The 13,406-nt window shown below is 37.2% G+C and overlaps 1 protein-coding gene across 2 annotated transcripts in view; it reads left to right on the top strand.

Moving 5' to 3' along the window:
• Positions 1-13,406, top strand: part of UNC5C (unc-5 netrin receptor C) — a 370,552-nt gene that overhangs the window by 312,432 nt on the left and 44,714 nt on the right. Inside the window, exons 8-10 of one of the 2 annotated variants that reach the window (XM_033106150.1) lie at positions 9,385-9,441; positions 11,414-11,605; positions 12,278-12,622. In XM_033106150.1, the coding sequence (XP_032962041.1) occupies positions 9,385-9,441; positions 11,414-11,605; positions 12,278-12,622 (594 nt within the window). The remainder of the gene's footprint in view (positions 1-9,384; positions 9,442-11,413; positions 11,606-12,277; positions 12,623-13,406) is intronic. The other variant, XM_033106151.1, reaches the window with a different exon arrangement.

Here is a 13,406-nt window from a genome sequence, read left to right as displayed (position 1 = left end):
AGAAAAAGATAGAAGAAAAAGAGCATTTAGTACAATCTCCAAAAATGCTAAGCAAATAAGTATATTTACCTTTTATGTTGAAAACAATGGTATTACCAAGACCTGACAACTTTTAACTTTTATAATCTCTATAATGAATTTGTAATAAGATCTACTTTGTCATGGTTGGCATACAATGTTTTAATCCATGCCTACTTTTTCTTTTTGCATATATATATATATATATATATATATATATACACACACACACATATATATATGTATGTATATATATATATATATATATATATGGCTTAGTCCAGAAATGGTGCTTTATATATATTTATGAATATACACAATTAGATTATTACATTACTGCGTCTATTCCTATGAATTTCATTTTTAATCCAATTTGAAGATTGGAGTCCCATACAGCGATATGTAACATTTCAAATCTGAATTTAAAATCACTCCTTGCTGAAGTGGGTTTACATCACAGTAGACAAATTAAAAATTGCAATTTACAAACAAGAAATTGTGTCTGCATCAGTGAACTTCCTGACTTTGGGAAATTAAAATGTTATGCAGTCTGCAAATTTAGCACTTTCTACTCATTAAAAAATGTACATGTCACACAGCTCTTCCATTAATTCTCACATCCAGAGGAAGTGGCAGAACTTGGTGTGTAAATTGTGGTGTGGACTCACTGCATACCAGGCTTCCGGAATCCCAGGTGCCTTTAATGTGAGGAAATAATTTACCTTACAAATACCCTTTTCTTGACTTTCAAATGATGTGTTTCTAACCACTGGCAGGCATTTGAGAAGGTGCTAGTCAGTTTCCAGTGAAATTCTTGTCAACACAGCAGTTTGATAGGGAATGCATAAGTGTGAGTGTCAGACAGTGAATGCTTTCTTTTATCTCTAGTTTGGAAGAAGTTGATGTCATAGCTGTGTTTGTATAGTCCTTGATAGGCGTCGTGTCCCAGCTGGCAAATAAATATTCTGTACGTGGACTGGCCGCCCAACACAGTTCTCTGCTGTCTCCGGTATAATAACTGCGGTGTGCTTTTGCTTTTTTCCTTTCTGGTAAAACATTTTCCTGCTTTTGAAAGCAGGGATGTGGTTAGACACTGTAACCCACAGAGACTCGCTGAACACCTAAGGAGCCCCCACACGGATTAGTGTAAGAGGACAAATGCAAGGTCTTCAGCTTCTATAATGGAAAGGAAACTCCTAGGGGTTCAAAAAACGTGCCACTTTTCACAACCACAGTAGGGTGTGAATTCCTTCCAGATCACATAGGAGCAGGGCCAGAGTTTTCAATTAGGTTTCCTTTTTGCCTAAAAATCTAGCAGATATGGTGATATACGCTAGAAATCAGACTTGTCATTGTTCTATCAGGTGTCTTTACTACCATAGATTTAGAATGTCATTGCCTTCGGGTTTGGTAGTTCATTGTTCTTCTGAAGGAACATTGATGGGGATCCAGTCTAGTGCATAAAAAAGAAAAAAAAAAAAAAAAAAAAAAACATTTGGGCAGCGGATCTGTGATTTTGTGTTTACTCACCTGTTGAGCTAAATTTCGGACATTTATTCTTCATCTCCTATGAGTCACGAGATAAGACTTTTACATCCTGAGAGGCAAATTCCCTACTATTCATTTTCAGAGGGTTGTGGGTGTTACTTCCAGGAACAGAGCTGTGGGTCTACTTAGTGAGAATGGCTGCCTATCCTGTGAAGGCTGGAGCTCCAATTACCACAACAGTTTTGAGAACTGACATCAGTGATAAGCAAATGTCATTTTCAATTTTTGTTGTCATGTGCTAGAATTTATGTGTGCATATATTCGGGGTTTCTTAAGCCCCTGTCAATAAATAAACCCTCAGAAGAGTGGTAAATTCTAATAAATGACCTGAGTGTCTTTGACAGGCCTGACCTTTGACATCATTAGCGCTGTTCTGATGGGATTACTAGATAAGAACTGACTAAAAAGGCAAAACACCAAAACCTGGACATGTTTATTTTGAATGGCCCTTGAGTTTTTTAATAGGAACATATGCATCAGAAGAAATGTAATCGGGGTGAGAAAAATCACATATTTTGGCTTAGGGTAAAGTCACTGGCAAAAAGAAAGACCAAATAAAAAAAAAAAAGAAAAAAGAAAAAAAAAAAAGAAAGACCAAGCAGCCAGATTGAGGAGAGGGGGAGATCCATCAAGAATGGAAAGTCTTCAACAAAAACTCATAGACACAGACAATAGTTTAGTGGTTACCGGAGGGTAAGGGGGGAGGAGGGTGGTACAAGAAAGTAAATTGGGTCAAAAATATGGTGATGGAAGGAGAACTGACTCTGGGTGGTGAACACACAATGTGATATATAGATGATGTATTACAGATTGTACACCTGAAATCTATGTAACTTTCCTAACAATTGTTACCCCAATAAACTTTAATTTTTTTAAGAAAATGGATTCTTCTAATGCTAGGAAAGTAAAAATGAGGACAGATCTTTTGAAGTTGTCTAGTATACTTCAGATAAATAAATATGACTAAAAGTAAACCAAAACCTGATGATGTGCAAACATGTACTTTTATGGAATACACTTAATGCTTTTAAAAACTATAATTGAGTTATATCATAGTCATAATTTACATTTTAACCCCCATCTAAGATTTGAATTATCTTCTATTTTACTGAATTCTCACAATACCATACAACCTATTTACATGTATTAAGGTCATAGAAGCAACTCTATATTGAAATATAATGAGTAAACCTTGAAGGCAAACAAGAACACTTTATAAAACTCTACCCATCTCCCTTTTGTCTTGGACTTTGATAGCTAATCTAAATACAGAAAGTTTTCATTCCCAGACAGAATGTTTTTCCTTTTAGGTGTTCCTTAAATCTGGTTCAGTGGTCCTCAAACTTTAGTAGACATAAATATCACATATATTTTATTTTAAAGGAATTACAGATGTCATTTTATTTTCATTCACTTTCAGCCTAATGAACTGACCTAGGCCATGGCATAAGTTGCTACTGACGCCCATCTAGTGCGTTAGACATTGCCAAGCTGAAGCAAAATTGACCTGAGTCCAATATAACAAAACTCTGAAAGTACAAAAAAAGTACCCTTACACACAGAACTTTTGATAATCCCCTAATAATAACTCTGTCTTACAAAGGAAGAAATTGAGTCATAAAACTGAAACAGCCCAATCCCCATGACAAATTAGTGCAAAACCAACGTGTGAAACTAAATCTGTCTCATTTTGAAATACTCCTTTTTTTTCATGTGGGCTCTTGGATGGTGGAAGCAACAGGTTATCAGTCTTTATTGCTTTAAAATGTGATTTTCTTCTGATGGGTAGTGTCCTTACGATTATTGATGTTTATTCCTTCTTTCCTGTTGGATCATTTGAGGAAAACAATTATTTCTCTTTTAAATATTTATTTATTGTAGGGTATTATGACAAATACAACGCGATGATCATACATTAACAACTACATTATTCTAGCATGAGTTACATTAGAGTAGAAATCCCCATGTTTGGTGCACCTCTTCACTTGCCCAATATGTAAAAGAAAAGATACTGTTTGGAAGTTGTTTCATTAAAGTTGGTTCATTGAAGTTGTTTCAAAACTGTCTCTGTTATTTTAGCTTTATCATGAATATCAATGATAATGTTTTAAATGGAGAGGTATTTAATAGTCTAAATAATTCCATCACTGAATTGCAAAGTAAGCCATGAACATATCAAGCCCTTTTCTATTATTTCCTTGTCTCTCCTCATTTACATCTACTAATTAATACCCAGTCAATATTTACAGAGACTGTTGGGGCTTGAGCTCAGGAGCTGGGATGTGACCCTGTCTTTGCTGTGGCACAAGCTTTGCCATGTTAGACAAGTCCTTTTACCTCTCCATGCTCCTGCTCTTTATTTGCAGATACAAAAAGGTTAGAGTAGCAAATTCTAATCACTGATCTATTTTAGCTCCACCATTCCGGGGGTTACGAGTTAGGAGGGCATAGACTGGTTTTTGAGGAATTTAAACCTGGCTGGTGATGTTCAGAAATTCTGACATTTCTCATATCAGCAGATTTGCTTGATAATTTTTTTCTTTAAGAATATTATCTATGGCATAAAAGCAGCTTGTCTTATCTTTTTAAAACATTTAATCGTGAAAGCGTGATCATTTTTGGCTATGATCTATCATCCACAGGGCAGGAAAAAAAATTTTTTTTTTTTTTAAAGACTGGAAGAATCAAAGCAGTTACTGTTTATTCAAGGAAATGAAGATTTATACTTGGTTTCTGGCATTGTTCCTGAGATTTCCCAAATATAAACCAACCAAGAAGACCTATTACTACGCACTTATGAGCCACATACTTAAGGATGATGTGTTGTTACTTATTTCAGTATAAAACCAAGGAAAGTCTCTTTCCTTTTTAAGATACTTGGCCATGGGCTTCATTTTTTTTTTTAACAGTTGGACATTAGCTGAAAAACATGGGCAATGCCACAGCTAGTCTAAAAGATGACCTTGTGACAATTAGAAAAAGTCATTCTTTCCCAAGTCACTTTCCCACCATCAGCCAGAAAATTGTTATATTAACAGTCCAGGTCTAAGTCCAAGGTGAATGGAGCGACCCAGAGTTGGACAATGCAAAACTCTTATATTGTCAGCATTACGGACAGGAGATGTAGAAACCAAATTTTAATCTCAGCATTTTTGGTAACTTTAAAATAGCACTTCTCACCTTTGGGGCTCAGTTTCCTCACCTGGATAAAGGTTGGACTAGATAACCTGTTAAAATGATGTTTTAAGCAATCGGGAGATGGCTTTGTGGCCAAAGGAGTCTTTCACTAATTATTTAAGACAGCCTACTCTTGCTCTGATTTTCAAACTGTTCACACCTACACTTAAAGTTTCTCTCCAGAAAGTTCCTCCAATCCCTATTTTCCCAGGTCAGGAAAATCTCTCCATTGAAAAATACATGTTCTATAACATTACCATAAAAATGAATGAATGAATGAATGAATGAATGAATGACAAAAGTCAGGGTGTGAGGCATTTCCTAAGCAGAAGCACTGCTCTGGGTTGGCTTCCCTTAACTGCAGATGCTGAGGCATGTTCTGCAGCATTCCTGGAACCCGGTGCCCAATGTTCCTTCTATCAGTCCAAGAGAGGTAATTTTGAAAGTTATCAATGGAGCTGCATTTGTTCCAGACAGTTCTTCCATGGCAAGACTGTCCTTCCCATTGCAGGACATTCAGTAACCTTGGCCTGCACTCACTAAATGCCACAAATAACCCCCAATTGTTATGACAACCATAGAACACCTCCCCTACCCCATTTGAAGTGACACCAGCTCTGGTTGAGAAACCATTTTAGCATCAAGTTGCGCTCTGGTCCTGGAAATTTGCTTCTGAAACATGCCACTATACCTTTGCTAGAAACCACAAAGGTCAGGAATAAACCTCTTAAAAAGGAGAGGGTGAAAGAATATATAGTACTTAGAAGAGTGCATTTCTCATGGTGTCTAAGAAAAACTGGGCTCCTTGTCTCTATAATAGCTAGGGAACCTGAATTCCAAACAAATTTCCTAAGGTCACTCATTAAGTAATAGGCTGCATCAACTCTACACGTAAAATCCCTTAAGAACGCAGCATCTTAGTGTAGTTGTAATGTGCATCACAACGATATTGATAGAGATGTCATGTATTGATTGCTTGCAATGTACCAGCAGCTTACAAATCTCACTTATCCTTTCCACAACCCTACGGATGTGATTATTCCTATCCCCTTACATAGAAAACTGGTTCTTAGAGAAGTGTAATAGTTTGACTAAGCTTCATGGTTAAGGAAGGGGCAGAGCTAGGATTCAAACTGAAGTCCACAAGACTGAAAAACTCAATTTCACTGCCTTGGCCGATAGCTGTGGTGCTTTTTCAGTCAGCTTTATTTTCAAGTAGTAGGAAAGTTAACTGAAATCCCTAACTTATGTACCAGGCTATTGATAGTGACAGAAAACAATTATTTTGCACCGTGTTCTGCCAGAGGTGTTATTTTTCATTATGGCTAGGACAACTCTCAGCAGGGTCACCTTATTAGCTGACAAAGATGTCCCACGTTTTTCTGTGAGAGAGAGATCAGATGGAGAAGTGTAAAAACAAACTCTAGAAAGTGATTCTGTGTTCCTTTCATTTAGGGGATGGAACAGTAATCCCCTTCTTTTCTGATTCCCGGCACCCTCAGTGATCTTTTTAGTTCTGTAGTTCCAGAAATGTTTTGAAAAGGATGGGAAAAGTTTTACAGAGTTACCTTCCCAAACTCTTTATCAGTGTTCCTGTAACGGAGTAAATTAGGATGTCGAACTGCTGGTGAGGATATTGAATACTGGTCTGTTTTAAATTTTCCCATGTAGGAAAATAACAGTTTGGCTAGGAGGAATAACTATTAGTGAGACTTATTTTATTTTGTTTTATATTTTATTATTTTATTTTATCTTCAAACAACCTCAAATGCAAACACTTCCTGATGGACATCTCCCAAGCCATGTGTTGTAGAAACCATCCATAAAATGCTGTCACTTTGCCCTCCATTACCTATAGAGAAACCAAAGTGCTCTTTTCAAAATTACATTTGATCACAGGATTTGCATTTCATTTAGAAGAACATCCAACTGCCCCATCATGGGCCACCAGGTCTGCGTGATCAGGCTTCTGCCCACCCCTCAGTGAGTGAGTTCCCGCTCACTCACTGCCCTCTAACCACGCTGTTTTTATGTCAGGACTCTTAGCTTTACTGTCCCTCCTCATGAAACATTGTTCACTCCTGATGTTTCCTCATTTGTTCAAACTTCAGCTCAGATTTCATTTCAACCGAACACTGTTCCCTGATTCCCTTAGTTGGTCACCCCTTCATTTCCAATCATGTTACATTTTTTCATTTTATTTTTTGAAAGGACTTTTTCAGCATTTGAAATGACCTTCTTGGTTAATTTGTTTACTTGTTTATGTTCTGTTAAACTAGAAATAAAACAGGGACTTTCCCCTTCTCATTTGTCATTTCACCCCTATGACTAGTACAGAATCCAGCATATAATAGGGTTCAAGAGCGTTTGTTAAATAATGAATAAATGAATGAATGGGTGGATTCCAATTCTGTGTGTGTAATGAAATGTAAGCTTCAGATAAACACCATAACGCACAAAAATATTGAGTGGGCTAGATCTACATAAATATGTGAAAGTTGAGATTGAAACCAAATTATAAAGTTATCTTTTTATTATTTCTTGGTCTGCATGTCAAGAACAGGTATTCTGTTGAAAGTAGGGATAAAAATCAGGGAAACCCCAGAGCTGCTTCCCAGGGAGACATTTCAGACCATGTTCTATCTCTCTGGAGATAGGCTTCTCCCTTTATTGTTTTTTCCATTTTTTTTTCTTTTTTTTTATTTAAGTGTGTTTTTCCAGGACCTGTCAGCTCTAAGTCAAGTAGTTGTTTCAATCTAGTTGTGAAGGGCACAGCTCACAGTGGCCCATGTGGGGTGCGAACCGGTAACCTTGTTGTTAAGAGCACCACTCTCTACCCAACCGAGCTATCCGGCCACTTGGCTTCTCCCTTTATAAGTCACATCTCTTCTGTTTACTCCAGCAGGTCCTTGTTGATTCTTATCAAATTTTTCATGGTGAACATCAGACCCTCTCCAAATATCCTATTTTACACTAACTTCTGGGCCCTCTCACTTGCAAAAAATAAATCTTTTGGCATCCCTCTATTTAACATCATCCCTACGAAAATGACAACATCAGTGATCTGGTCTCCTCTCCAAGCAGCGAACTTGTGTTGTCTTCAGCCTTTGGGTTTCAAAAATAAATAACCTTTTCTCTAGTGCCCGTGTATGTCCCAGATGTCTTTTTATTGAGTTCATGGAATACAAATGGAAAAAGGTTATTACCAGAGAGAAGTGTTTAAAAATGAAAATCAAACCTAATAATGGATTCAGACAACTGGAATAAGGAATATAATATTTATAAAACTGAGTTGGAGGTTGCAATCATTGCTCTAAAATAAAGCATTAAAGATTAATTCAGAGCAAACCTGTCTGTGCTGCAGCAAACCTCTTTTTCATTAAGGTAGGACTGTATGTTTCTCCAGAATTAGTTGCCCCAAATAGGTAAATAGCTTGTCAGAACTGAGTGTTCTGCAAACTACAAAAAAAACTACCTGAGGCATGATTTAGAGTTACCTTTAATATTAAAGCATTACACACTTTTAATTTGAAACCAATTAATTATGATTCTTGCAGGTTCTCTACATTTTTGCCCTTGAGTATTGCTAAGAAAGTTTAATTCACATGCTACTTATTCATCTTCATTTGATTAATCCAAATGGTGCTGGATCATTTGATTAACTCATATGTTGCAGCATATTAAATATTAGGAAACAGCAGGTGCCAGTTCTAAGTTATGCTTCTAAAATGCCCATAGATTTTTTTTTTATTTCAAAAAGTTTCTCTTCCCATTTTTTAAATGTTTTCTCCCAGTTATTCCTATTGTTATTTTCAGTTTCCTACCTTGGAATAAACTAAAAAGAAAGAAAAATCGCTAGTGTTATTTCTGCATTTATTGTTGAGATGAGGTTTTTATTTTGCCCAATTTGCCCCATTCCTATGAATAAATAACCCTAAAATAAATAACCTTATAACCTCTAGGCCCTATTGATTTGTGAGTGATTTGAAATAAAAAGCATCCAGTTTCCATTGTATTGACCAACTGCCCAGTCCATGGGCAAAACCTATTGGATTCCTATTAAATGGAGAGGGCAGGAAACAACAAAAAATCCAAAAAGTGGATTTGAGATGGAGAGGGGAGAGGTGGTCTTGGCTCAGCTCAGTAAATGGTTATTTAACCTTTGACCAATGACGACAGGTCGTCTTCAGTTCTATTAGGCCAAGAGCAAGCTGTTATGATTAAATAAAAAAGAAAAAAAAACCTGTTTAGAGCCTTACTGAATATGTCCTGGGAATTAAAGCATATGGCAGGGATAAGGAAAAAAGATTTTCCTTATGCTAATGACCCTTGATGTCTAAAATAAATTAGATCCATTAGAGTTTATGCTCAATAAAAGGAAGACTTTAAGCACTCCAAAGTTAGTGACTCGAGACCAGTTTTTGCTCTGAAATTCAATCTGCCTGCTTATTAATTCTTCCTGAGACTCCAGAGCAGACAGGAGATGCAAAATCATAATTCTGTACTGAAGCAGAATTTTAAAGGACCGCAGAATTCTATTCCTTTTCTTTTTAATTAACCATTTTTCATGCTTCTCATTTTGTTTCTCTCATTAATTTGATTTTGTTCCTATTTTTGTTTCATTTTTTGTTTCTTTTCAAGGTTTCATTTATCCTATTTCAACTGAACAGAGAACCCAGAATGAATATGGATTTTCTTGTAAGTTTGATGTTTGGTTTTTATGTTGCTGAATAATCATTTAACGTGATTGCCCCCAGTTCAAGTTTACCTTTCTTTAGATCGCAGATGTGCACATAGGAAATAGGCGCCTAATATATTCTAACATGAAAAACAAATTAGATTTTCACCGCTGAAGAGAAGAAAGGGTCATTTCAAGTCTCTGCCAGCTTTAAAATCTATCAGCCTACTATCCAAAGCTTGAGTCCCAGTAGCTGACAAAACATACCATGAAATATGCTGATATAAATAAAGGGCAGGGTTCAAATGCTAAAAAGTAAAGGGTTGAGAAAATGCAGATCTATTGAGTTAGAAATCATGAATGTAATTACAGGCTGGTAAAGTAAAACATTAAGGGTTTCAGTATAAAATTCTGACCAGAGTTCCGAAAGCGGCTGTTGGGCCTCAACTACAACCCGGCAGCAAAGTAAAGTCAGCACTTTGAAAGCAGGTCTAACACAATCAAGACTGTTTGGGATGTCACTGGTTTTCTGCAATGATCTGTCAGTGTTGACTTGGCTGATAGAAAAGCAGATATTCTGGAAACTGGGGGAAAGACAGTAGTGTAAAAAGAAAAAAAGAAAAAGGCTTTCACATACAGTGCATTTAAACACAAAATGCTAAAAGGGCTGGCGCGATTTCCAACAGAGAATTGCTTTACTGTCAGTGTATCAGAGATGCCATGGCATAAGAATATGAGTGATCCCGTGAGCCATGGGCAATTTAAATGATGAGTCATTTCACCACAGGAACCTGGCTGCTGTGAGTCTTAGGAGACAGTAGTGGTTCCTCTATGCTTAGGAGGTCATGAGACCTACAAATCAGAATTGTCTCCCCCAGAATGCACGTGTATATAAAATTGAGCATAAAAGCACTATGGCTGACCACTGGAAGTACCTGTTTAATCACCTTTTACTGTGTGAGCACCTTCAGTTCACTTCACTAAAAACAGAAACTGAAAGATGTCTATGGGATTTAGTAAAGGTTTCTTTTTATTTGTTTTGTTTTGATTATCAGCTTCTATCACCTTCTGCAGTTGGCTCCACGCATGTGCTATGCCACCAAGGCAACAAGCAACATTTGTAGGAATTTTCTTCTTGCTTTACCCAAGAACAGACTCCTCCCCAACTGACCACACACTGTGTGGTCAAATGCTTGATTGCCTTCAGGGGTAGTCTGACCTTTCTGATCACTGAACCAGGCCTTTATCTTACTCCACACACCGTAGAGCTGTATTTTATTCCAGTAATGAGTAGCTCAGATGTGACTCTCTGACAAAAGACCGTGAGAAGCTCAGGGTTCTCACAGGTAATACTGAGTCTGTATCAAAAGCCTGAGTCTTCTGAAAGCACACCCTTCAGGTTCAACATGTTTGTTCCTAATATTTGTTTTGCTTAGTTACACCATTCCCGCCCACCCCTTCATTGATTTAGGGGAAAATGAGAAAGATTGCTCCCTTTCATTATGGAAAGTAATTATATGACTTGGAATGATACTTGGGAAAATATTCTGGTTCGATAAACATACAGATTCAGAACAAGCCAGGTATTTCTAACATAGTGTTTATGTTTTAAAGAACTTTCAGTGAATTCAAAGCTACCTTCCCAACTTTCCCCCTGAAATTAGTAATAAACCTTTGGGTCGTGTGGGTCAAGGATGGTTTTAGTTTCAGTTTCTTTTTATGCCGTGTAATAAATGGTCTGTTACACTGCCCAATTTAAGATAGGTGAGTGGGTGGATAGATGCAGAGTGAGAAAGGAAAAGAAATCAGAGATAATTTTCCACTGAAAGACCAAAGTTGTTTTCTATAGCTTTTGAAATAGATTTGGAATTAACCTATAAAAGAGGCAATAAATGTCTGAAAAAAAATTATAGCAATATGTATGTGTACTGTGGGAAATGTCTCTAACCAGTCAGTCAGTCCAATGTTTCCTTCTGCCCACCCCCTGTCCAGCTGCTCCTGACTCAGACGACGTCGCTCTGTATGTTGGCATTGTGATAGCCGTGATCGTTTGCCTGGCCATTTCTGTAGTGGTGGCCCTATTTGTATATCGGAAGAATCATCGTGACTTTGAGTCTGATATTATTGACTCTTCGGCACTCAATGGAGGCTTTCAGCCTGTGAACATCAAGGCAGCAAGGCAAGGTCAGTTGACATTGCACTTCACACCTGCCACTTACGCATGTAAGCAGCCTCCCTGTGTGGCTTCAAAACCAGTGAAATCATCCAATCAGCTAGAACGTAGTCTCCATGAGGAAAGGAACATTGGTCTATTTTATTGATTACTGTAGTACATTCATTCACATAACAAATGAGAATTGACAAGGCGCATGAATTCTTTTTTCTTTCTCTAACAGGTTTCTCTGTTATACTTTTTAACTTTTATTTGAAAAGAGTACATGGATTGGTTGCATGATTTCTTGAGTCTCCTTTTTTCCCTTTTGACAAGACATCTTGTATTGCTATAAATTCAGTACTCTCCAGATAAGTTCAAATCCACTATAGAGAAGGGAAACTTTTACCTATAGTCACTTAGTGGGATCACTGTCTATGAATCTAACCTGTTGAAATTGATAAATACACTAGGAGCCGTGAGTAGACTTCAAGGAAAATATACAATGAACTTGTCTATTTATTTGTAGCCAATAATAACATGGATCCTAGTTATCTAATTGCCCGGATGTAACTTTGGAGTATACATCTCTAATGTTCGCTGAGTTGCTTTCCTTTTGCTCAGGAAGCTTCAGGGGGAGTCTGACTGATGTAAGTTGCTTGAGTGGAGAATGCTAGTGGACTTTCCTTCTCTTTCTGACTTAGATCTCCTGGCAGTCCCCCCAGACCTCACATCTGCTGCAGCCATGTACAGAGGACCTGTCTATGCGTTGCATGATGTATCGGACAAAATCCCAATGACCAACTCTCCAATTCTGGATCCACTGCCTAACCTGAAAATCAAAGTATACAACACCTCAGGTGCTGTCACCCCCCAAGATGACCTCTCTGAATTTGCATCAAAGCTATCCCCTCAGATGACCCAGTCCTTGTTGGAGAATGAGGCCCTCAACCTGAAGAATCAGAGTCTAGCAAGGCAGACTGATCCATCCTGTACAGCATTTGGCACCTTCAACTCTCTCGGGGGTCACCTTATTGTTCCTAATTCAGGTAATTCCTAAAGGTTTAAATTGCAACGATAGAGTTGGAAAAAATATTTTTGTACCCAAATATTTTTTTTAATTTGTTTGTTTTCATTAGGCCTGAAAAGTTAAATGTAGCCTATTTAACCCAAATCTACTTTTAATGTAAACCAACATCACTTCAGACAAAATCAGCAAAGCCATTTGTCTTCCTCCAACCAACTCTGGAAACACTTCCTCTATGAATAGTATACTCACAACTTTCTGCCAAGGTGTAATTTAGAACTGTCATTGGCCTTCTTTTTAACAGAGCTTCAGAAGGCAACATCAAGCCAGAAGCTCTCACTGTTTATCATCTCACTTTAAAAGGACAAATTAATTAGAAAACATATCAGTCGGTTCAGTTCCAATTCACTACAGGAACCAATACTTCAGAATACTAATTTTCAGATGATCAGAGGACATCATAATAGACATCAAATCTTCATTTATTAACCCTTTATTACACAGTCTTCAGCCTCAAGGTATTTATAAGGTACACACTCCCACTTCCAATATACCTCTCTAGAATCACAGCTTCATCATGTGTCCTTTTGTAGTCTTATTTTGTTTTCAGTCTATTATTTAGTTATCCGATTATATATAATAAGCTTCATAAAGGTCTTAAGTGGTGAATTTAAGTTAATGACTGATAATGTTTGATTAAAATTTGGTAGTCGTTAATCAATAGTAGTAATGGGTTTGGAACTATGAGTCATAAGAGGATTAATGGATTCCTCTATGAATCGACCGTAGCTCTTTTGGACAAGACT

Source organism: Rhinolophus ferrumequinum, chromosome 5 (assembly GCF_004115265.2).
Source record: "Rhinolophus ferrumequinum isolate MPI-CBG mRhiFer1 chromosome 5, mRhiFer1_v1.p, whole genome shotgun sequence".
Taxonomy (NCBI): domain Eukaryota; kingdom Metazoa; phylum Chordata; class Mammalia; order Chiroptera; family Rhinolophidae; genus Rhinolophus; species Rhinolophus ferrumequinum.
Note: the sequence above shows the minus strand (reverse complement) of the source record. Positions and strands in the feature narration are given on the sequence as shown.